Source organism: Muntiacus reevesi, chromosome 1 (genome assembly GCF_963930625.1).
Source record: "Muntiacus reevesi chromosome 1, mMunRee1.1, whole genome shotgun sequence".
In the NCBI taxonomy this organism is placed as follows: domain Eukaryota; kingdom Metazoa; phylum Chordata; class Mammalia; order Artiodactyla; family Cervidae; genus Muntiacus; species Muntiacus reevesi.
In genome coordinates this window covers 230,428,750-230,455,079 of record NC_089249.1, presented here as the reverse complement: position 1 = coordinate 230,455,079, position 26,330 = coordinate 230,428,750, and the positions used below count along the sequence as shown (strand labels likewise).

At 39.4% G+C, this 26,330-nt stretch overlaps 1 protein-coding gene across 1 annotated transcript; it reads right to left on the bottom strand.

Moving 5' to 3' along the window:
- Positions 1-10,086: 10,086 nt before the first annotated feature.
- On the bottom strand, positions 10,087-10,641 carry LOC136158319 (large ribosomal subunit protein uL22-like). Its single transcript, XM_065920120.1, has one exon. It carries the CDS (start codon positions 10,639-10,641, stop codon positions 10,087-10,089), a length of 555 nt encoding a protein of 184 aa, XP_065776192.1.
- Between the last annotated feature and the right edge of the window lie 15,689 nt (positions 10,642-26,330).

Here is a 26,330-nt window from a genome sequence, read left to right as displayed (position 1 = left end):
GAAAAAATTGAAACAATCAGAAGAGGAAGTTACACCATTCTTTTTACCTACTTTCTGTGTCTTCCTCTGTGACTGTGTTCCTGTCTAAAGCCAGTTTCTGGTCTAACATCATATCTTCACTTTAACAAATGTATAGAACACACTGAAAGTATAAATTCTCCTCACCTCTCAGAGTGACCAGGTACCTTTCATATGTATATGTTATTCTAATAAAGGAATAAGCAAAATCCTTTTCTTCTTTAGTTCAGAGAAGAAAATGTGAGAACTTTTCAAATAGAACCTTACTGGAAAATTAAGGGGCAGAGGAATTAAAAGATAACATTATAGAAATGTGAGGGAATATATTTTTAATGAGATGTGTATGATCCCATTTGGTATATAATACTCTGTATTTTGCGTGACAAGTTTCAGCATCTCTTGATATCATTAGATAACAGGTCTACCTCATTTTTCTTTTTTTAAATTGAAGTATAAGTTGTTTACAATGCTGTGTTAGTTTCTGGTCTACAGCAAAGTGATTCAGTTATACATATATATATTTTTTTGTATTCTACCTCATTATTTCTAATGGATGGTTGAATTCTGTCAGGTAAAATAGTATAAGATGATCCTTTATTGAGAATTTCAATTACTAATTTTTATATAACAGGCAATGCTGCCAGAAACATTTTCTATTTATCCCTGCATACTTGTATTTCTGCATAGTAAATGATTAAAAATAAAATTTCTGGACCCAAATTACTAAGTGTAGAATTGTACCACTTTATACTTCCTTCCAAACTGGGTAATTTCTAATAAGGCAAAAGTGTTACCTTGTTATCTGATCACTAATGAGATTGAACCAAAGGTTATCTATCCTTCCTACCTTGACTCTTTCCTCACCTGTAAAATGAGATAGATAAACCTAAAGATACCTTTCCATTCTAAATTTATGGTTCTCATACTGTATTTTTCTTTTTTTATTGAATAAGCTTTCTTTGGTGCTATCTGTCTACATCTCACTCTTTGTTTTGACAGCTGAACAGTTTCTTGTGTTGGTTTGCTTGTTTTGTCCTGAGTTTTATGCTGCTTATTCCATACAGGGGAGCCAGGCGTTAGGAGTTGCCCCTTGCTTACAACAGGTATTTGGGGATAAAGAGCTAAACTGATGTAAAACTTTAAAACTTATGCATGAAGGCTGCTGATACAGATTCCACAGAAGACTTACTCGTGGAGATTTGAGGAAGGATGTCATCAGATAAAGCTAATTAACTTTAATTCCTTCTAAACTAGAGGAATTTGATATGTTTTATCTGCAGTGTGTGCTTCTCCTTTTTTGCCACCAGATGGCACATGGAGCGCTTCTATTTTCGCTGTGTCATTGTTACGTCTGGCAGTGATGCAGACACGTTAGAGAGCGGCAACCTCTGTTGTGTTCAAATACACAGTTCCTGGTATGCTGCCCTCTACCGGTCAGGAAATTCACTTGGAGGACTGGAAGCAAAATGAAGACAGGAAGTTGTAGCTTGCCCTTTAAGAAAAGGATCATGTCGTGTTGCCGCGTTTATTCCTATAGGAGCAATGCTATTATTGTTCTCTGGAGACCCAGAGGCTGGAGAATGTTTATGGTTTTGTTTTCGTTTTAGTCTGATAGCTTCATGAAAACAGACTTCCTTTCAGAGGACTTAAAGAAAGGCTTATATTGATATTTTACCATTTTGGTAGTTCATTATATGTATATATTTGTAATCCCATTATATACACATTCTTAATATCATCTTTGTCTCATTTTCTACTGAATAGGTACTTCAAGCACAAGCACAAGTAGTAATAGAACTACCCCCTGATTATTTACTGATAATTTCCCAGAGATACTGTACTGTATTAATTTCCTTCAGGGAATTCCCCTGGCCTGCCTTGGTAGAATTTGCTGGTGCAGAAAGGTTTTTATAGTCAACCCTTCTGTCATTCATTAACTTCTGATTATCTTAAAATAATCCCATTTTTAGAGCTTCCCTCTAGCTATTCAAACTTTAGTGTGTGCCTCTGTTACTATTCTAGACACACAGACTGCAACTGTAGCTTTTAAACTCAAGGTCCCATCTCCCGTTACCTACACATTCCAGATGTGATTTCTGACAAAATGTCCTTTTGTATGGCACTGTCTGAGACTTATGCCATCCTGTATGGGATGAATATTGCTTCAGCTCCTATCATCATAGTGCAGTTAGTTCCTATCTTTAAATATCTATTTCTCCCAGTAATTCCCAAACTTGAGTGCTCATAAGGATTACATGAGGAGGTAAATACCTGGGCTCTATACCTCCAGAGTCTGAGTTAGAGGGACTGTAGAGGGTATGTTTTTAACGAGCTCCTCATATATGTTATAGATATATATATATATGTTATATTAATATGGCTCGATCCATTTCCTTAGTGTTTATTTCTTTTTCCATTTTCTGCTCGCTGTCTTCCATTCTCTGCCATAGTCGGAAAGCTGCCTTTTACTTTTTCTGGTAATAACATTTTTGATGTCTCTGTCAGAGTGAATATTGTACAATTATCCTTGTTTTTATGGAGGCATGAAGATCAGTTAGGAAACAATATGACATTTTCTATTAACTGCTACCACACTTGCTTTTACAAACTTATTTTCTTGCCATCTTCCCAGCCAGATCTCAATAGGCATCTTAGAAGGTAAGGTTCTCAAGAAGTTCTCTGGAGTCAGGGAGGTAGCTGGGAAGTACTGAGAAACTGTCTGGCCTGGATAGGGTGGGTGGAGGGCAGCTGGTGAGAGCCCTCTCAGGCCTGTAAAACAGAGATGGAGTTGTGAGGGCCTGGAAGGGGTCCAGATCATGATGGAAGGATATTGCATCTGACTGGAAAGAACTCTGACTCACGTTTGGTTTTTCTCTCACCATGGACACCTGGAGTCGGTAGAGATTAGTGATGTGTTTAGTAAGAGGAACGGGGTCTCAGGGAAGTGTCAGAGCAGAGCTGTGCTTTGGGCGGGTTTTGCAGAAGCGGCATTGGTGCTCTTGGGCTCCTTACTGGAGCCTGGCACTGCTGCCTCAAGGGGAAAGCACTGTTCTGAGGATCCCTTATGGTCCTTGGGAATCACTGGGTCTGAATTTGGTTTTCTGCTGGTAGGAGACAAAGTCCCTCCAAACATAAGGACATACTAGTTTTCAGGGAGTACCAAGGGTGTCTTCACTATAGAATGTTTCTTCTGGGGCTTTCATTTCTGCTTCTGTATTACCTCATTTTCTATGCAGACAATATAAGTACTTCAGAAGTCAAGATGATATTTTAAAAAGTCTCATTCCCTTCCTAGTATTCATCCATCCCAACCTTGTCTGTCCCTGGCTGAGTTGCACAGCTTGTGGGATCCTAGTTGTCTGAGCAGGGATTGAAACTGGGCCATGGCAGGGAAAGCACTGAGTCCTAACCCCTGGACGCCAGGGGACTCCCTAGGAGTAGCCGTTTTTATTAGTTTCTTTCAGTGTTTTTGAAAACTCCCTTTGTAGCACATACTAATACATATTTTTATCTTCCCTCCCTTTACCAGAAGTGCTATCTGTACTCTTCTATACCTTGCTCCTGTATCCTGGAGATTTTTCTTATTAGTACACAAACATCGTTCTCATTTTAAAAAATTGTAAATTTAAAACTTTTTAGTTGTCACTTTTATAATAAAACACTACAATAAGACCGAAATATGTACAATAATGAAGTAATCATCTGTTCGTTTTTGGAAACAGTTCCTGCAGTAACCCATTTGATCTCACTGCATCTTAGTGTGCACATGTGCTATTTTGTTCTCCCTGCTTTTCTTACATAACTTCATGTAACAACTGAACAGTTAGTTACCCACACCAACTCTGAAGACACAACAATTCATCTTAGAGCCTTAAAGCCAGTATAGTGTGGGGAAGAGAGACTTGAGAATTTCTGCTAAGGGCCCTCCAGACCTCCAGCTACTTCACTGGAGCAGGAGCAGAGCTTTGTGTCACTACCCATGAAAGGGCATGGCCTTCCTATGTGGTTTTTGTTCTGGAGAAATTTCCTGTAGAACTTAGTATCCTGTAACGGGCCCATTTTATGACTCTGGCCCATCACCTTTGGAGCAACATGGAAGAATGCTTATGATACAGTGTTACATAGAAAAAAGCAGGAAACAGTCATATACAGCCCTTATTGCAATTGTGTTTTATGGGGGAAAAAAATGCAGAAGTAAAAGTCTGAAAGGAAATATACCAGAATATTGTAATAGATTTTGTTACGGTGTTGGATTTTTTTCCCTTCATCTTTACCATGGTCATCTTATTTTTATAATAGGAGACAAAAGGGTTAAAAAGGAAATTTGCTAGTTTCCAGGATATGTGAAAATGAGGTTTCTAGAAGTATTTGGACCTAATAATTGAATCCTTGCAAAGAAATCAGAGTGCTATTATCCAGTTCTGTGGAGCAGGTAACAGCATCTTTTACTTAATTCTCCCTAGTAATCCTAGCCTGCTTCTCTTTGAAAAGTCAGACTACAACTTTTAAAAGACTATTTGTTCTTTTGTGTACCCTGCTGGGTAAGGGAACCCCAGAACCCCAGTCATACAACAAAAGGGCATTGGTAGCCCCACATCTACAAGATGGGATGGTCATTATTCTCTCCTAATCCCACAATGATTCCAGCTCTGTTCTAAAAATCGTGATGTTTTTCTCTTGGATCTCTTAGATGAGAAGATTAGACACTCTTCTGTCTGCCTGTCTTTGTGTGTTTAAATTTCTTCTTTGCAAGAAAATCTGCTCAAATCCTTCAAATCCCCCTTTTCCTATTCAGCTTTCTTTCCTCCTGCTCTGCCTGCATTTTTGTTTTCAGCCACGGGGTGTGCGCAGTTGAGCCATTTTGGCTCAGGTTCCATATTGTGAGGTCAGAGACCAGGGATTGGAAGAGACTATCAGGTGACTTTCTGTAACTGATGACGGTCCTGGCCTCATCCCCACCCCTTCTCCCCCCCTCTTCCCCACCCTATCCTGGCTTCCACCTTAGGAACAAAGAAAGGAAAAAAACAGCAGTGTGACGAAAACCAGCAGCTGCATCTGCAGATTCAGGCTGGGGGCTGGGTGTTCATTCCATCTGTTCTCTTTGTTATGCTTTTACCCCGTTACTTCCCCTCCCAAAACCCAAAATAAAATGAAGGGTATTTCTAGGATCCTTTGTTACAGAGAATGGCTTAGAAGTCTGCAGTTTACTCTGTATTTAGGTTGAGGGCGGCGGTAAGAGGGGGTGAGGCTGAGCAAGGACTAAAACTGCTCCCAGCACCTAGAAAAAGATGAAGCTATTTTATCTTCTCATTCCATTTTATCCCAGAATATGTATTTAATGTCAGATACTGTGACAGAGGCTTGTCACCTTTTCTTTCTGATTATTGAAACAGTGCTGCCAAATAGGTATCATCTTCATTTTCTAACTGACAGGTATGAATATATCCTTTGTTTACTGAGAGCTCATAGCAAGTAAATACCAAGCCAGGATTTTACCCCAGGTCTTTTGGGCTCTGAAATTCAGCATTACTGACAAGAGGGGCATGAAGGCAGGAATGTCAGAAAAAGATGAGGTACCCACTGCTGGGTACCATCCTGGCTGTGCCAGTGCTCTTCACCTTTCATCAGTGACCAGTGTCCTGATTTCTTTAACAAATGACCCTCAAGAAAGAAAAGGAGATGGAAGGGAACATACAGGTTAAAAGAGAATATAAAACTATGTCGGCCCCTTGTTCAGATCTGATTCATTTTTTTAAGAAAGGAGAAGTCTTTATTCCTAGTACCTTCATTTGATGCCTTTTCTCCTGCCCTCTCGCCCTCCTGTTCCCTTGCATAAACCTGTCTTACCCTTTTGCTGACTTGCTTGGAACAGTGCCCATCCTTCTAGCCCCTACCCACCCACATCTCTGAAGCTGGTCTGGTTGTTAGCACTCCCTTACTGAGTCACTGTCCTGGGTGTGCTGGGAAAGTGTCTGTGAGAAGCTGAATGACTGTATCATTGTCTGAATGAGCAGCTTGCTTGTAAAGTGCCCAGATTCTGAACGCTGCTTTTCTGCCACCCTTTCACACTTCTGTGTGCCCACTTCTTGCTAACTCTCAGCACTGGATTCTTATCGATATGGAATTCTGTCTGGCCTTGTTCTTGACCTTCAGGTTTATCCATTTCTGCGAGTTTGCTCCATTCTTCTTTATAGCTTGCACATCTATGACTGTCCAGTTCTGTGTGATTTAGCAGATGGGTATTTGTTTTGGCTAAGAGGTCAGTGATAGAAATCTGGTTACCTTTGGGCAGGGATAAACAGCTGTTCAACTGGCATGCTGTTTATCTGTCTCCCCACTATCCTCCCCACAGTGGTGTATACCTATGAGTGACTTTGAAGGTGCTCAATTTCCCTCATATCACAGCAAAGGGGAATATAAAGTAGAAATCCTGCCCATGGGCAGCTTACATTAGCACATGATAGGCTTCTCGTGCTCTGTCCTCTTCCCAGAATCAAAGCATTCTTGTAGAGCTAAAGAGACATATGCTGAAGAGACCTACGCCTCTTCTATAAAGACCCAATTATTTTTTAGAGAGAACTGCAGTGGGACCAGAGTCCATTTTTTTTTTAAACCTTCCTGTTATGAGTCTGTGCTCACATGTGTTGTATGTATTGCTCTTATCTCACTTTATGGACATTGGATGAACTCACTTGTTTGTGCTGCCTCATTTAAGTAGTGAAAACCATTGGTGCCTTGGATCCATAGATTTCTCAACATACTTCTGCTTTTTCCATCTTTCTCATGTGCTGTCTTTTAGTCATAAAGTATTCAGTTTACTCAAAGGAGCTGTAGCATAAGATTATGGAGGGTGTTCCCTGTAGAACAGGGACAAATGCCTCAGGCTTCATCCTGGGCAGAGCATGTAGTGTGTGGTCCTGAGTCAGTGAAAGAGAATTAAAGATAGGTGGAGTTGTATTATACTTCAGCCTGAATCTTTCATCCCTTCAGGTGTAACTGGCTTTAGAGCCAGTCCTGTTCTCAGCAGTATTTCCCCCTAATCCTTTGTCCTACCCTACTTAGTCACTCCCACCTGTGACTCTTAGGAACTTAGTTGCCAGGATGTCAGGCAGCTCACCACTCCTCCGTTTCCTGTTTGTGGTCTTCATTGGAGAAGCCCACAGCAGGAATTCCTGGGGAAGTGATGTCTATAGTTGGACTCCGGGTGCCATTAGCTCATCCTGAAGTTGGGGAATACTGCGTGGAGACGGACCTCCCTTCTGTTCTGAGGGCTCTTAGGAACCATTACTAATCATAACCAAATAACAACTGGGACTTGGGCTGCTGACCTTGTGCCTTGACTCTGCTCTGTCTTTAGAAACTGAGAATTATTTTCCTTTCTTAACCTCAATTTCTACTCTCCAAAATTTAGAATTCAATATAGATATCAAGATTCATGACAAAATTAGCTTGGACTCTGTAGGACTGATTGTTTTGACATATGCAAAAATAGTGATAAAAGGAAAATAGGGTCCCTGTATTGGACAGCAGGGGGTGCCCTTTCCCTTCGCTTTATTGCCTGGCACTCCCTGCTGCATTCAGCCATTTTAGACAGATTGTTTTTGCTCCCAGCTAACTCCATTTTGTGTTTGTGACGCAGAAAAAAAAGAATTCTGCAAGGGAGGAGCCTGGCTGGGGGAGGGAGGGAGGGAGGCAGGCTGAGGCAGGGCTTCAGATCTTTACTCAGCACTTGTTCACCAGGGACTTAACCTTGCTGCAGGCTGCCTGCATGCTGAGCAATAGATGCTGCAAGTCCCTGCCAGCCGAGCAAAGAACAGAGTGATGCCTGGCTGCTGGACACCAACTAGCCATGGCAGGGTGCTGGTTTTGAGATGGCAGGCAGTACATCCCCTTTGCCTTATCAAGAATCTTAAGCCTGGGTTTCAGTGGTTTTACTGCAAAGATGTTTAGGCTGGGTATCCTCAATTAAAGAATCAGCTAAGAAGAAAAGATACCCTTTTCACTCACTTGTCTGAGGAGAATCAGATTCTCAGGTGACTCTAGAGAAACAGTCTGACTTTAAAAAAAACACATTTATTTTTGAAAATGTAACCCCTCTCCCCACACGTATATAATACATATGTACACATGTGTACACACATACATATATGAGGAGAATAGTATGAATACCTATCTCCATCACCCAGTTTAAAAACTTAACTCATGGTTAGTCTTGTTTCATGTACCTCCTTCATCCTCCTCCTCACCACTCCAGTTATTCTAAAGCATATTCTCATTAGTCATATCATTTAATATCCTGAGTTGAGAATGTGTATCAAAAAATAAGGACTTTTAAAGAAAGAGAATCATATTTTCATATCTGAAAATTTCTTTAATTAATAAACACATATCCACTCAGTGTTCTTAAAGTAGTGTTTTTTTAAGTTTGTTCACCTGAATTAGAGCCAGACAAAATCTACATTGCAATTGATTGATGTCTCTATAGGTTTCCTCTCTAGCTTGCTTTGTCTATTTTCTCATCTTGCAGTGTGTGTATAGACTTAATTTCTTAAGGAGTGAGGGAGGATCTCTCAGATTGGGACTGAGGAGATTCAGAGCCAAGTGTGTCTTCTTCACACAGCAGAGCCTCCCATCTTTTGGATTTCCCGAGAGGTGCTGGGAGAGGAAGTGAAGGTGCAGCGCTCTGCAGCCTGCGGAGGGAGAGGGGCAGAGGCTTTTACTAGGACAATGGCTTGTGACTCCTGACATGATAGTCTGTTACCTACCCAGAGTCTTCAGAAACGTTCACAGGTTGCTCTCAACAGAGAACATGGTCAAAGTGGACCATGCTCTTTCTGGGGAATTAAAGGAGAGGTTTTAAGCTTTGGAACACCAAATTTACCAAATATACCTGCTCTATAATAGCTGCATCCCTACAGTAATTCCAGATCACTTTATCTCCCAGACACTTCCTTTTTACTTCATTGCAATCTTTCTCCCTGATTAGATTTAATTAGTTAGGAATGCTGGGAAGGATTGGGGGTAGGAGGAGAAGGGGACGACAGAGGATGAGATGTCTGGATGGCATCACTGACTCGATGGGCATGGGATTGGGTAGACTCCAGGGGTTGGTGATGGACAGGGAGGCCTGGCGTGCTGCGATTCATGGGGTCACAAAGAGTCAGACACGACTGAGTGACTTAACTGAACTGACTTCATAGACTGCTCTACAGAAAGGAAAAAATACTATTGTGTGGGGGATGGGCACATGTGAAAATTCTTCTACAGTTTCAGGATTATAGCATCCCCATGACCTTGTCAGAGATAACCCCAGAGATGGGCCTAGATGCAGATGATGAGATGAAAGCTCTTGACTCCTGATGCTCTTTTTCCCCTTTTGGAAATGGGTCAGTGACTCTGACTTTCAGCAGCCACAGCAGGCAGTCTGTTCCCTTGCTTTGGGCAAGAGCACAGGTTACAGAAGGGACGTTTCAGGAGCTGACTTCTTGGCAGGGCTGGCAGGGCGCTCATAAAGTCTGGTCCTTGGAGACTAGGTTGGCTGAGCGCCTGGTTTGGAAGCTGTAGTACCCATTAGCAAAAGTGCTAAGAATCTTCTAGAGGTCAAGGTTGCAGCAGCTCAAAACACAGACCCTGGCACTAACACACTTTCTATCGGAGTCTCCTGAGTGATAAAGGGTGTCTCTTCTGCTGTTGTCAGCAGAAAAGCACATCCATTTGCAAATAAGATTCTCCTCCTTTTCCCTCTGCTAAAGTGCTGTCTGTATCCGTTTTTGTGTTTGTCCCACATGAATTTTACATAATTCTCTAAATTGAAATTAGCTTTTGATATCATTTTTCGTTTGAGACATGAGGACTTTGTTCTGGGTTTACCATCCTTGATGTGGCAAAAATAGGGGCTGGAATCATTGAGAAGGTTGTATGATACTGTCATACTTGTATCCTGAATTAATGCATCTTTCCTATAACAGTGCTGAGAAGTCAACTAATTGGAGTATTCTATGGGTTTTATATTTTTTTTTTTTTTTTTTTTTTTTTTTTACTTTTATTTGCATTTATTTTCTGCGGCATTTATTCCCGGGCCATAAGTTTTTGTTTCTTCAGTTTCTTCTGGGATATCTTTTTCTTCTGTGCAACCTCCTCTTCTGGTTTAGGAACAATCTGTTCTTTTTCAGTAAGGATCATCTCAATGTGGCAGGGAGAGCTCATGTAGGGGTTGATCCGACCGTGAGCTCTGTAAGTCCTGCGCCGCATCTTGGGGGCTTTGTTCACTTGGATGTGCTCAATGACCAGAGAATCTACATCTAAGCCCTTAAGTTCAGCATTACTCTCTGCATTTTTGAGCATGTGTAGTAAAAATTCAGCACTCTTTTTGGGCCACCGACCCTGCGTCCAGCCCCACTGTTTGGCCTGTGCACACCTACCAACTCCACCATTGTAACGACAGAATGGCACACATTGCTTCTTTAAAGTGACATCCTTCAGATACTTGGTGGCTTTTCGGATATGCATACCCTTTATGGCCTGGGCAGTCTCACGAGTGTTCTTAAAGTGAACACGAAGATTTGAACCTCTTGATTTGCATGATTTTGTGGGGTTTTCTGGGTCGAGTGAATAGCGCACCATTTTTAAGGGTCAGCTCTGGCCGCTTACCGGAAAAGGAAGAGCGGTGGCTCATGGGAGAATTCATGAGAGCTCGAAATCCGGGTTTTATATTTTGACTGTATCTTTCCTATTGGTTGTCAGTGGATCTCTACCTCTCCCAGTCCAGTGTCAAAGCCAAACCAGGGCCAGCTATCCAAGGATGTGAAAATGTTTTAGGTGGTGTCCAGACCCATGCTTATCTAGCGTTTTTCATAGTTCCCTGGTGGATGACAGTTTTAAAAATTTAGACATTTACATTATCTCAGTACATTAACAAATTGAATCATTTAAATTTGTCTACAGTCGTCTTTAGTCTTTGCTTATACTGCATACATATGTTTATATTGTTATCAGAAGTGTATGTGTCTCTCTTTTTCTCTAGCTTGAAGTGTATAGATCATACATGTATGGGTTAATGAATTTTCACAAAATTAAAAATGAAATTTTAATCTGTGTAATTGATGCATGGTCAAGAAACAAAACATTACTAAGACCTGGGAAGCTCACCTTACCCATTTCTAGCTACAAATGATACCTTACTCCTCCCTCCTTGACTCAGAGTAACCACCACCCTGACTGCTCACAGCATAGATGCTTTTAGCTGGCTCTTGTTAGCCACAACCTATTTAGTAATGTTTTTAGTGTTTGCTCATTCTTACAGTACACATTAAGTGCCTTCAGAATTGCTAAGTCATAACACTTTGAAGCACATATCTAACCAGAGTTCAGTATTTGGTTACATCAAGCCTATTTGATTCTTTTTATTAGGTAATTCTCAAATTCATCTTATCTCTGCCTCCATCCCTACTATAACCTTGGGTCATACTTTATTTCTTACCTGAATATTAAACCCCTCTTTTTAAAAAAAATTTTATCGTTCTCATTGACAATCTTCTGTATTGTATAGTAATACCTATTTAAATACTGTGCTTTTGCCTCTGTTGTTCAGTAAATCGAAAATTTTATCTGTTGCCTCCCTATTAGGAAAATGAGAATTTAATAGTTATATTACTACCCTTTCCTCTCCACCAAATTATCATTATCTAATTTTTAGATCTTCTTTTCATATTTTAATTTTTTATTATTAAGTATAACAAAAATATAGAAAACTGCATAAAACAGATGTGCAACTTAATGAATTATTATAAGGTAAATTGGCAATTGGATCTAGAAGCTTAGTCAGAACCAGACTCCATTTGTTTGTCTTTCACCAAAACTTCTTTGTAATAGATATTAGGTTCCTCTTCAGAAGGCACATAATCTGTGACTCCCTTCTGTGATGTTAGTGGCTGCTGATTCTTAGTATATAGATCTCTTTGTTCATTAGGGTTGCAAAATAATGCTGTTCCAAAACAAAGGAAATTCTTCATATAGCCTATTGGTCCTTTGTCACAAACATCTTCTCTGACTTTGTGGCTTTTCTCTTCTTTTTTTGAACAGTGTGTTAATGAAAGTTCTTTATATGAAGTGCTTAGATTTACCGGTCTTTTCCTTTATGAGTAATGTATGCTGTGTCTTGTTTAAGAAATCCTTTAGTCGTCAAGATAATTAATCCTGTAGTTTTTTCTTTTACATTAAGGTTTTTAATTGATTTGTGTTGATTTATTTGCATATGGGTACAATTTTTATATGGACCCTTAGTTGCTGTCCCATTAATTGGGATATCTGACATGCTCAGTGTGTTATATATATCAAGTGCCCTTTACGCCTAGGTCTGTTTTCTGAACTGTGCTCTCCTCCTGGTTGATCATTTTGTCTATTCCAATGCCAGTACCATATAGTCTTGATTATTATGGTTTTATAAAATGTATTATTAATCTCCTATCTTTTGCTGCTTTCCCAAGAATGTACAAGCTCTTCTTTCATATAAATTTTAGAATCACCTTGTCAACTTAAAAAAAGAAACCTGTTGAGATTTTTATTCTACTGACTATATAAATCAATCTAGGAAGAATTGACATCTTGTTATCAAGTCTTTTAATCTATGAATCTTAAAGTCTACATTCACTTGTCATTTTAAATGTTTTTCAGTAAAGCTGTATTGTTCTGTATAGAAGTCTTACACAACTTTTATTAAATTTATTCCTAAGTACTTCATATTCTTATATAGTATTTAAAATTTCTTTATCTGTAGATTCTTTTGGAGCTTCCTTGGTAGCCCAGGTGGTAAAGAATCTGCCTGCAATGCAGGAGACCACAGTTTGATCCCTGGGTTGGGAAGATCCCCTGGAGAAGGAAATGGCTACCTGCTCCAGTATTCTTGCCTGGAGAATTCCATGGACAGAGGAGCCTGGCAGGCTTTATAGTTCATGGGGTCTCAAAAGAGTCAGATACAACTGAGCGACTCACAGGCACACATATTCTTTTAGATTTTTAAAATGTTGATTATCATTATCTTTGGGGCTTCCCTGGTCACTCAGTGGTAAAGAATCCATCTGCCAATGCAGGAGATGCAGGTTCAATCCGTGGTTGGGGAGATCCCCTGGAGAAGGAAATGGCAACCCACTCCAGTATCCTTGCCTGGAAAATCCAATGGACAGAGGAGCCTGGGACAGAGGCTACAGTTCACGGTGGGGTCATGAAGAAGAGTCAGACACAATTTAGCAATTAAATAACAACAAAATCATTATCTTAAGATGAGAGTGTTATTTCTTCCTTTCTAATTAAGATTTTTTTTCTTGCCTTACTGCACTGAATCAGACCACACACCAGACACCTCAGTGTTTTTGAATGAAGTGGTAGATAATGTTGAATATTCTTGTCTTATTCCTAATCTCAAAGACAAAGTTTTCAACATTTTACCTTTAAGCATGGTTTTTGCTTTCAACTTTCAGTAAATACTCTGTCAAATTGAGGAAATTATCTTGTATTCCTAGTTTGCTGAGCATATTTATCATGAATGGGTGTTGAATTTGATCAAATGCCTTTTTATACTGTTAGGATCATCTCGTAATTTTCTCTTTCAGTGTGTAATTGTGGTGAAGCATAATAATTGGTTTCTGTTAGCACTAACCTTGCATTCCTAAAATAAATCCAATTTGGGCATTATTTATTATCCTTTTTTTTTTAATCCTTTTTATTTTATATTGCTTAGTTCAGTTTGCTGGTATTTTACAAATTTTGTGCCTAGGTTTATGAGTAAAAGTAACCTATGATTTTTTGTTCTTTCACATTTTGCTATTAAAGATTATGCTAACCTCATAGTGTGAGTTGAGGAATACGTCCTTTTTCTAAACTCTGGAAGAACTTTTACATAATATTAGGGAAATTATTTATTCCTTGACTGTTTTAAATAATCAGCTGGCAAAGTCATCTAGTCTCCTAGGAAATGTTGACTACCAATTTAATATTGTTCATAGTTACAAGGACTGATCAACTTTTCTCTTGTTGAGTCAGTTTTGGTACGTTATGTTTTTCTAGAAATTTGTCCATTTCGTCTAAATTCTCACGTACATTTTGTATGAAATTATTCATTATAATATGCAAAGCAAACTTAATTCAGTTCTCTCTTATTTCTGTTGTTGTTGTTTTTCCTGATGTTGAGTGCCTAATTGCTGTCTGTCATTTTTAAATATTGATCAGTCTCACCAGAGATTTTTAAAGTTTTCTTAAAAAAAGAACTATTTACTTTGTTAATCTCTGTGATCACTAATTTCTGCTTTTATCTTTATTTTCTTTAAAAAGTTTTCTTTAGTGTTTATTTTACTGTTCTAATTTATTGAAGTGGTTGGTTAAATCATTAGTTTTCAGTCTCTCTTTTTCATATATATTATTGTTGTTCAGTTGCTAAATCATGTCCATCTCTTTGCAACCCCGTGGACTGCAGCATGCCAGGCTTCCCTCTCCTTCACTATCTCCCGGAGCTTGCTCAAACTCATGTCTTTTGAGTCAGTAATGTCATCCAACCATCTCATCCTCTGTCATCCGCTTTGCCTCTTGCCCTCAATCTTTCCCAACACCAGAGTCTTTTCCAATTAGTCGGCTCTTCGCATCAGGTGGCCAAAGTATTGGAACTTCAGTTGCAGCACTAGTCCTTCCAATGGAATATTTGCGTTGATTTCCCTTAGGATTAACTGATTTGATCTCCTTGGTGTCCAAGGGACCCTCAAGAATCTTTTCATTGCCACAGTTCAAAAGCATCAGTTCTTTGGTGCTCAGCCTTCTTTATGGTCCAGCTCTCACATCCATACATTACTACTGGAGAAACCATAGCTTTCATTAGGGGGAACAAAAAGGAAAATAATTGCTGAGGTAAGTTCATCCCTTGAGGTAGATTTATTTCTCACAGCATTACCTGTTGGACTGGCTCATATGCCTTGGTTGTCTGATTGTTACTGTTGCAATGTCTGAAGGAGAGGAATTGGAGCTTTTCCACATGCAGAGAGCCTTCCTCCCTTCCCAGTACACTTGATAGCATTGTCCATGGTGGCTAAAGGCACCACCTCGCTAATATGCGCCGACAGTCAGAACATTTGGTGAAGCCTAATTGGACTTCCCTCATAGCTCAGTTGATAATCCACCTGCAATGCAGGAGACCCCGGTTTGGTTCGTGGGTTGGGAAGATCCACTGGAAAAGGGGTAGGCTACCCACTCTAGTATTCTTGGACTTTCTTTGTGGCTCAGCTGGTAAAGAATCTGCCTGCGATGCAGGAGACCTGGGTTCAATCCCTGGGTTGGGACGATCCACTGCAGAAGGGAAAGGCTACGCACTCCAGTATTCTGGCCTGGAGAGTTCCACGGACTATATAGTCCATGGGGTCACAAAGAGTTGGACACAACTGAGCAACTTTCACTTTCTTTCAACTGGTCAGTACTCTTGTGATTTAGTCTTAAAAAATTTGTAAATTTTTCCTTTATGACTGGGAATACTGTTAAATATTATAAATGTTCTATATTGACTTGAAATGAATGTATGTAGTCTTCAGTTGCATCAAGTGTTCTTTGTATCTCCATTAGGTCCTGGTTGTTAACTGTGTTGCTTAAATATTCTGTAGCTTTACTTTTTGTTTGCTTGTTTTATTAATTACTTAGAGAAATGGTTAAAACATCCCACTTTGTGAATATAACATTGTAATTCTGTCGGGTTTTGCTTTATATTTTTCTTTTACTTTATCAACATAATTTCTGACTTAAAGAAAAGTTGCTAGAATAAAACATTGCACATTCCTTCTTGCACATTCCTAATATGTTAACATTTTACCACATTTGCCTTATATATGTGTGTGTGTGTGTGTGTGTGTGTTGTCATTTTTTTCCTGAAACATACAGATTGGTTGCCTCTTTATCCTTCAGTGTGCATTTCCTAATGGTAGATCCATAAACACATATCAAAATTAGGAAATTAACATTAATGTAATAGTGTTTTTAAATCTGACCTTTAGATTTTGCCAATTGTCACAGTGACGCCCTTTACAGAAAAAATTACTGGATCATGTGTTATATTCAGTTGTCCTTTAGTCTTCTTTAATTGGGAATAATTTCTGTTACGGTCACCTGCAAAGGCATATGGACCCCTACTCATAATTTGGTTTGGATGTTAAGAATGATGAAACTCCCCAAACATATCAAGAGGGTTTGAAAAGGTTTATTAACAGATAATTGAGGTCTCTGAGAAGAGGAGGATAGTCAGAGGGTCCCTGAATAGTCTGAATCTCCACTGGTATCTGGGCACTGAGGCTTCCAGTTCTTGTGCCCAGATGTGAGATGCAAGAGGAAGTGGGAGAGGTAAGGCTTAACAGCTGTTAACAGTTAAACCAAAAATGGAGTCAGACACCTTGTTATAGTTCTCGGCCTTTATCTTTCATAACCTTGCCCAGTTGGTTTGTAAAATGTCTCTCAGTTTGGAGTTGTCTAATGTATCCTCTTGATTAAATTAAGGCTATCCTTTTTCTGTTGCTTTATATATCTTAATATATAAATATATATTGTTATTAGGTGCTTATAAATTCAAAATTCTTATATTTTCCTGACAAACTAAACCCTTACTATTATAGTATGTCCTTATTTATCTTCTTGATCCTTTATGTTACCTGGAAGACTTTATTGTCTAATATTAATGTACCTTCATCATCTATAATATCAGTCTCAAGTGGAGCATAGTCTGTCTACATTTGACATAATTGTTGAAATATTTGGATTTAAATCTGTATGTGTGTGTGTGTGTGTGTTAGTCGCTCAGTCGTGTCTGACTCTGCAACCCCACGGACTGTAGCCTGCCAGTCTTCTCTATCCATTAAATTCTCCAGACAAGAATACTGCAGTGGATTGCCATTCCCTTCTCCAGAGGAACTTTCCAACTCAGGGATCGAACCCTGGTCTCCTGGCTCTCAGGCAGATTCTTTACCGTTTGAGCTACAGGAATTTAAATCCACCATCTTATTTTGTGTTTTCTGTTAGTCCCATCTGTTCTATGTAATATGTTGATTTCATTCTGTTGAAATATTTTCTAATTTCTTATCGGACTCCAGTTATTTGGATATTTATAGAACAGCCAAACAATTGGGAACTTTGTAGTTATCCTTTTACTGATTTCTAACCTACTACTAGTCTGATCAGAGAACATACTTTGAATGATTTGGAATTTCTGGGTGTGCCGAGCGTGTGGTTGTTGTCATTGTTCAGTCGCTCAGTCGTGTCCAGCTCTTTGTAACTCCGTAGACTGCAGCACACCAGGCTTTCCTGTCCTTCACTATCTCCCAGAGTTTGCTCAAACTCAAATCCATTGAGTCAATGATGTTATCCAACCACCTCACCTCTGTCGCCCCCTTTTTCCTCTTGCCCTCAGTCTCTCCCAGCATCAGGGTCTTTTCCAATGAGTCAGCTCTTCACATCAGGTAGCCAAAGTATTGGAGCTTCAGCTTCAGCATCAGTCCTTCCAGTGAGTATGCAGGGTTGATTTCTTTTAGGATTGATTGATTTGATGTCCTTGCTGTCCAAGGGACTCTAAAGAGTCTTCTACAGCACCATAGTTCAAAAGCATCAGTTCTTCGGTGCTCAGCCTTCTTTATGATCCAACTCTCACATCCATATATAACTTCTGGAAAAACCATAGCTTTGACTAGGCAGACCTTTGTTGGCAAAATGATGTCTCTGCTTTTTAATATGCTGTCTAGGTTTGTCATAGCTTTTCTTCCAAGGAGCAAGCATCTTTTAATTTAATGGCTGCAGTCACCATCTGCAATGATTTTGCAGCTCACAAAAATGAAGTCTGTCATTGTTTCTGTTTTTCCCCCCATCTGTTTGTCATGATCTTAGTTTTTTTAATGTTGAGTTTTAAGCCAGCTTTTTCACTTACCTCTTTCACCTTCATCAAGAAGCTCTTTAGTTCCTCTTTGTTTTCTTCTGTAAGGGTGGTATCATCTGCATATCTGAGGTTATTGATATTTCTCTCAGCAATCTTGATTCCAGCTTGAACTTCATCCAGCCCAGATGTAGTCTGTATATAAGTTAAGCGAGAGGTGACAATATACAGCTTTGATGTACTCCTTTCCCAATTTTGAAGCAGTTCATTGTTCCATATCCAGTTCTAAATGTTGCTTTTTGACCTGAATACAGGTTTCTCAGGAGGCAGGTAAGGTAGTCTGGTATTCCCATCTCTTTAAGAATTTTCCACAGTTTGTTGTGATCCATACAGTCAAAGGCTTTAACATAGTCAATGAAGCAGAAGTATATGTTTTTCTGAAATTCCCTTGCTTTTTTCTGTGATCCCAACAGATGTTGACAGTTTGACCTCTGGTTCCTCTTCCTTTTCTAAACCCAGCTTGTACATCTGGAAGTTCTTAGTTCACATACTGTTAAAGCCTAACTTGAAATAGTTTGAGCATTACATTGCTAGCATGTGAAATGAGCAAGATTGTGTGGTAGTTTGAACATTCTTTGGCATTGCCTTTCTTTGGGATTGGAATGAAAACTGACCTTTTCCAGTCCTATGGCCACTGCTGAGTTTTCTGAATTTGCTGGCATATTGAGTATAGCACTTTAACAGCATTATCTTTTAGGATTTGAAATAACTCAACTGGAATTCCATCACCTGCACTAGCTTTGTTCATAGTAATGCTTCCTAAGGCCCACTTGACTTCCCATTCCAAGTTCTAGGTGAATGATCACACCCTTGTGGTTATCCAGGTCATTAAGACCTTTTTGGTTCTTTTGTGTACTCTTGCCACCTCTTCTTAACATCTTCTGCTTCTGTTAGGACCACACCATTTCTGTCCTTGATTGCTCCCATCTTTGCATGAAATGTTCCCTTGGTATCTCTGATTTTCTTGAAGAGATCTCTAGTCTTTCCTGTTCTCTTGTTTTCCTCTTTGCACTGTTCACTTAGGAAGGCTTTCCTATCTCTCCTTGCTGTTCTTTGGAACTCTGCATTCAAATGGGTATATCTTTCCTTTTCTCCTTTGCCTTTTGCTTCTCTTCTTTTTTCAGCTATTTGTAAGGCCTCCTCAGACAACTATTCTGCCATTTTGCATTTCCTTTTCTTGGGGATGGTCTTCATCACTGCCTCCTGTACAGTGTCAGGAACCTCTGTCCATACTTCTTCAGGCACTCTGTCCAGCAGCTCTAATCACTTGAATCTATTTGTCACTTCCACTGTGTAATCATAGGGGATTTTCTTTAGGTCGAACCCGAATGGTCTAGTGGTTTTCCCTACTTTCTTCAATTTGAGCCTGAATTTCACAATAAAGATCCATGATCTGAGCCACAGTCAGCTCCCAATCTTGTTAAAGAGCTTCTCCATCTTTGGCTGCAAAGAATATAATCAGTCTGATTTTGGTATTGACCATCTGGTGATGTCCATGTGTAGAGTTGCCTCTTGTGTTGTTGGAAGAGAGCATTTGCTATGACCTGTGCGTTTCTTGGCAAAACTCTGTTAGCCTTTGCCCTGCTTCATTTTGTACTAGAAGACCAAATTTGCCTGTTAATCCAGGTATCTCTTGACTTCCTACTTTTGCATTCCAGTCCTCTATGATGAAAAGGACATCCTTTTTGGGTGTTAGTTCTAGAAGGTCTTGTAGGTCTTCATAGAACCATTCAACTTCAACTTCTTCAGCATTACTGGTCAGGGCATAGACTTGATTACTGTGATATTGAATGGTTTGCCTTGGAAACAGAGATCCTTCTGTTGTTTTTGAGATTGAACCCAACTGCTGCATTTTGGACTCTTGTTGACTATGAGGACTACTCCATATCTTCTAATGGATTCTTGCCCACAATAGTAGATATAATGGTCATCTGAATTAAATTCTCCCATTCCAGTCCATTTTAGTTTGCTGATTCCTAAAATGTCAACATTCATTCTTGGCGTCTCCTGTTGACCCCTTCCAAAACCTTGATTCGTGGACCTAGCATTCCAGGTTCCTATGCAATATTGTTTTTTATAGCATCGGACTTTACTTCCATCTCCAGTCACATCCACAACTAGGCGTTGTTTTTGCTTTGGCTCCGTCTCTTCATTCTTTCTGAAGTTGTTTCTCTAGTAGCAATTGGGCACCATCTTTCAGTGTCATATTTTCTTGAGCAAGATTAGTTGTTTTGTTGTATAGTCATTAGCTCTGGGCTTAAAGAAAATGACCTCTTATGTGACTAAGATGAAGGAATGTGGGGAAAAAATGTTTGTCCTTTTCTCTTACTTGAGAGTCCCGAACCCCTTTCTCCTCCTCGAGGACCTTAGACCCCTTTTTCCTTGAGGGCCCTGCACTCCTCATCAAGCTACCTCAGAACTGGCTCTCTCAGTTTCATTAAGTTACACAAAACTGTGATCCATGTGATCAGTTTGGTTAGCTTTCTGTGGTTGTGGTTTTCATTCTGTCTGTCCTCAGATGAAATTAAGAGCTTTGTGTAAGCTTCCTGATGGAAGGAACTGGCTGTGGGGAAAACTGGGTCTTGCTCTGGTGATCAGGGCCATACTCAGTACACCTTTAATTCAATTTTCTGCTGATGGGTGGGGCTGAGTTCTCTCCCTGTCTGGCCTAAGGCCAAACTGTGGTAGGGGTAATGGCAACCTCCTCCGAAAGAACCTAGGCCTAGGACTGTTGTATTCAGTGCCCCTGACCCCACTGCAGCCCACTGTTGACCCATGCCTCTGTTGGAGACTCCTAAACACTCATAGGCAAGTCTCTTGTGGGGTCCCTGCTCCTTTCTCATGGGTCCTGGTGTGCATCAGGTTTTGTTTGTGCCCTCCAAGAGTCTTGTTTCCCCTGTCCTGTGAAAGTTCTGAAATTAAATCCCACTGACCTTCAAAGTCAGATTCCCTGGGATTCTCAGTCCCTTTCCTGGATCCAGGAAGTCCGGAATCCAGGTTGGAAAGTCTGTTGTGGGGCCTAGAACTTTTGCAGCAGTGCAAGAACTTCTTTGCTATAATTCTCTCCACACCCGACGATTCTGTAGTGGGGCTAATGGGGACCTCCTCCAAAAGGACTTATGCCACAGGCTGCGCCTCCCAGGACTGCTGCCAGAGCCCCTGTCCCCACGGCAGGCCACTGCTGACCCATGCCTCCGCAGGAGACTCGTATACACTTAAGGCAGGTCTGGCTCAGTCTCTCGTGGGGATCACTGCTCCTTTCCCTGGGTCCTGGTGCACAGAAGTTTTTGTTTGTGCCCTCTAAGTGTCTCTGGTGGGTATGAGGCTTGATTTTAAACATGGTTGTGCCCCCTCCCACACTCTTGTTGTGGCTTCTCCTTTGTCCTTGGGTGTGGGGTATCTCTTTTTGGTGGGTTCCAACATTCTCCTGTCGATGGTTGTTCAGCAGCATGTGGTAAGTGTTGGTAAATGTTCTATATGCATATGAAAAAAAAGGTGTAATTTGTCATTGTTGGGCGCATTGTTCTAGTATATCAACTAGCTCAAGTTTGTTAGATGTGTTCAGATTTTCTATATCCCTTCCAGGTTTTTGTCTGCTTGTTTCATTAGTTTCTATACAAAGGGTATTAATTCTTCTACTGCAGTTATGAATTTACCCTTTCCTTCTTTTAGTTCAATTTTTACTTTATGTATTTTGAAACTAAATTATTAGATGTATTTAGTTTTAGAACTATTATATTTTCCTTGTGGATTGACCCTTTATCACTATGAAATGTGCAGCATTCAAGGCAGTAGAATTATTAGAGACAAAATTTTCATCAGATACTAGGTACATCAGCTTTCTTTTAATTAGTATATTTCTTCCACTGTTTTGAAAACAGTGTCTTTATTTAAAGTATATCCCTTAACAGTACATATTTGGTGTATATATTTTGTAAATCCAGTCTGATGATATTAGTCTTTTCATTGCAAAGTATTTAATTCACTTGAATTGATACATACCAAATTGCTATTTGTTTCTGTTTGATTTTTCCAGTTTGCCTCCTTTTTTTCTCTTCTTATTGATTCATTTCAAACTTTATTATTTCACATTTCCCTTATTCTTATTTATACATTTTTTTTTTTACTATCCTTTTAGTGTGTACCTTAGAAATGACAACATGCATACTTAACTTACTACAACCTAATATAAATTAGAACTTTTAACACCTTCCAAGTAATGTTGGAACTTTATAATATTTTAACTTTAAACACACATCTTTTGAATTATGCATGTCTTGCATTTTAATTCTTTTAAAATATTTTAAACATTATTTTTTAAACCCTACAAACATTTACTATTATTTTATCATATCAATATTCACTTAAAAACTCCTTTATAGTGTTTTTCCTTCCTACCTACATTTCTGTATTTCCTTTTGGGATACTTTTTTTTTCTGCTTGAATAAATGCATGCCCCTTTTATTATTTATTTTAGTCTAGTGGTGATGAAGTCTCTGTTTTTATCTGGATATATCTTTATTTCACTTTTGTGTTTGAAGGTTATTTTTTGTTTTTCCTTAAAAAAACACACACACACAAAACAACCCTCCTCTATCAGTGTTTTTTAAATTCATTTGAAGATAACATGTTCTACCTCCTGCTACTTTGGGAGAATTTTTGTTTTTATTCTGGCTTTTAGAAGTTTTACTGTGATGTGCCATCATGTGGTTTTCTTTGTATTTATACTTGGGATTCTCCAAGCTTTTAGTTTAACAGGAAATCTGTCCTCTTAACAAAATTTTAGATCGAACTCAGTTTCTTATGTTTCCTGCAATGGCAGGCGGATTCTTTACCACTAGCACCACATGGGAAGCCCAGCTTGTATAGCACCGTATTATTAATTGCTCCGTCTAGTCCTTTTTTCTCTTTCTGGGCCTCCAGTTACACATATGTTGGACATCTTCACATGTCCCTTACACTCTTTTTGTTACTTTTCATCTTTTATCTCTAGGCTCTAGTTCCTATATTGATCTGTCTTAAAATTCATCAACTTCTACTGTGTCTCTAGTTAAACCTGTCTAATGGCAACCCACTCCAGTGCTGTTGCCTGGAAAATTCCCTGGACGGAGGAGCCTGGTAAGCTACAGTCCATGGGGTTGCAAAGAGTCAGACACTACTGAGCGACTTCACTTTCTTTTCTTTCTTTCTTTACTGAGCTCCTAATTTTATTTAGTTCTAGAATGTCCATTCATTTATATTTTTAGTAAATTTTAGTTCTCTGACAAACTTCTTCATCTTCATCTATTTTTATTTTTTCCCCTGTATTCTTGAACACGTTAGCTGTTGTTGTGTCTGACTCTTTGCGACTGCATGGACTACAGCCCGCCAGGCTTCTCTGTCTATGGAATTCTCCAGGCAGGAACACTGGAGTGGGTAGCCATTCCCTTCACCAGGGAGTCTTCCTGATCCAGGGGTTGAACCAGGTTTTCCTGCATTTCAGACAGATTCTTTACTGCCTGAACCATCAGGGAAACCCTAAAAGGCTGGCTTGTCACATCTCATTGGCTAGCTCTAATGTCTGGATCATACATAAATCTGTTCCTATTGTGTTTTCCTCTCTAGACAAATAAGTGTGTGGGCAGATCACCTTGAACCAGTCAGGAAGTGAGCTATGTCAAGTCTTGGTTGTGGTTTTGGAAAGGCTTGATCTACCTCTGGTTCACCCTGTTCCTAGAGTGTAGGTTTTCTAGGACTCCCAACTGCAAACCTGTTGTGTTCACTTTTATCTCTGAGGATGTAATCTTTTGGGTTCCCAGCAAAAGAGGAGTCTTGTATGAGATTCCCCACATTAGGCAGGAACTGGATCTTTTTTTTTTTTTTTTTTTAATTGAAGGATAATTGCTTTACAGAATTTTGTTGTTTTCTGTCAAACCTCAACATGAATCAGCCATAGGTATACATATATCCCCTCCCTTTTGAACCTCCCTTCCATCTTCCTCCCCATCCCACCCCTCTAGGTTGATACAAATAGGCAGCCAGCAGGAATTTGCTGTATGGCTCAGGAACTGGATCTTGATCCCTGTGCACCCCCGCTGCGCAGAGCCCTGAGAATAACAAGAACAGTGCTCCACTGTCCTGCTTGCTTCTCTGGAGCAGTTCATCACCATAGCAGTTCATCTTCATAGCTCTTCTGTGCTTCAAGGTGATTTTTAAATACCATACCAGCATTTTTAGGTATTTTTCCCATGGAAGATTTGACCTCTAATACTGGAAATGGAAATTTTCATTTCTTTTCATATTTTTTCTGATGATGTTTTTTTACTACCTTGAAAAACAAAAATTTTATATACTCAAATCAGTCTGTCTTTTCCTTAATACCATCTTGATTTTACATTATTCTTAGAGAAGTTTTCTTTTATTCAGAATTATGATGCATTTCTTTTTTTTAAATGAATTTTACTTATTTATTTTTATTTTTGGCTGTGCTGGATTTTTGTTGCTGCTTGGGCTTTCTCTGGTTGCAGAGTGGAGGCTACTCTCTAGTTATGGTGTGAGGACTTTTCATTGTGGTGGCTTCTCTTAAGTGTTGAGGAGCATGGGCTCTAGAACCCATGGGCTTTAGTAGTTGCAGCACATGGGCCCGACAGCTGCAGTTCCCAGGCTCTAGAGCACAGGCTCAGTAGTTACGGCGCACAGGCTCAGTTGCTCTGAGGCATGTGGGATCTTCCCAAATCAGGGATCGAACCTATGTCTTCTGCATCGGCAGATAAATTCTTTCCCGCTGACCCACCAGGGAAGCCCCTGTATTTCTTTTTTTAACATTTAGCTGTTTAATGTATTTGCAGTTTGTTTTTGTGAATAGTATAAAATTAAGATCTTAGCTATTTTCCTTGAAAGTGGAGAACCAGTTGTTCCAACACTATTGATGAGATCAGTAGTTAGAAAACTATGGCCAACCCATTTTTGTTAAGAAAGTTTTATTGGAACACGGCCATGCCCACTTGATTACATATTGTCTCTGACTTCTTTAATATTACACCAGTAGAGCTGAGTAACTGCAACAGAAATTGCAATTAGAACATTGATATTCCTAATGAGTTAATAATGTTGAGCACCTTCTCTGAGCTTACTTACTATCTGTGTATCCTCTCTGGTGATGTGTGCCATAGAGCCATATATTTATTTTCTAGTAATTTAAGAAAAAGTTTACTCCTGTATTAGACTATACTTTTTTTTTTTAATCGATGACATGTGCTCAGCAGCTTGTCTTGAGGGCACTAGGTGTACACTCTATCTATCTATATACAGTGTGTGTGTGTGTCTTATGTATGCATGCTAAGTTGCTTTAGCCATGTCTAACTCTTTGCAACCCCGTGGACTGTAGCCTGTCAGGTTCCTCTGTCCATGGGATTCCCCAGGCAAGAATACCAGAGTGGGTTGTCATGCCGTCCTCCCAGGGATCAAACCCAAGTCTCTTGTATCTCCTGCATTGGCAGGCAGGTTCTTTACCACTAAAGCCACTTGGGAAGTCCTAGACTATACTTTTTAAATTGATCTCAGTTTTTACTTTAGCATATATGTTTCATTATTTTTTTCTAGAATCTTGTCTATTTATTATTATTTCTTATTAAGAACTTCATTTGTTCCTTTTATCACTCCTAGAGTTACTGTAGCTTTACACTACTGCATTTTATTGGCTTTGAAGATGCAATGTGTTTAATTAGGTTTGTTGAGGTATTATTTGCATATAATAAGATTTACCCTTTTTATGTGTACAGTTCTGTGAGTTTTGACAAATGTATACAGGCATGTAAAGATAGAGAACAGTTTCATTACTCTTCTTCCCATTTGTTCATCCCCTTCTCACCACTAAGCCCTGGCAGGGGCTGATGTGTTTTCTTTTCCCTACAGTTTTTTCTTTTTCAGAATGTCATATATATGAAATCATACACTAAGGAGTTTTTGAAGTCTGAATTCTTTCACCTAGCATCATGTATTTGAGATTTGTCTGTGTTGTTTGCATGCGTGATCATTCCTTTTTATTGCTGAGTAGTGTTTCTTTATGTTCATTCACTGGTGAGGGACATCTGGGTTGAATCCAGTTTTTGGCAATTATGAACAAAGCCAATAGAAGTATTTACATACAAGATACTGTCTGAATATACATGTTTTTATTTTTTTGGACAAATGCCTAGGAATGGAATTGTTGGGTCATACATTACAATGAATGTATGTTTAACTGTATAAGAAACTGCAAGACTGTTTTCAGTTTACCTTCCAAAGTGGTTATACCATTTTTTTCATTTCCACAATCAATTATGAGAGTTGCAGGTGCTTTGTATCCTCGCCAGCACTTAGTATTTATCAGTTTGTTTTGTTTTTCCATTTT

Coding starts and splice junctions, on each gene's coding strand:
- LOC136158319 (XM_065920120.1), bottom strand. CDS start 10,641: ATGGTGCGCTATTCACTCGACCCAGAAAACCCCACAAAATCATGCAAA.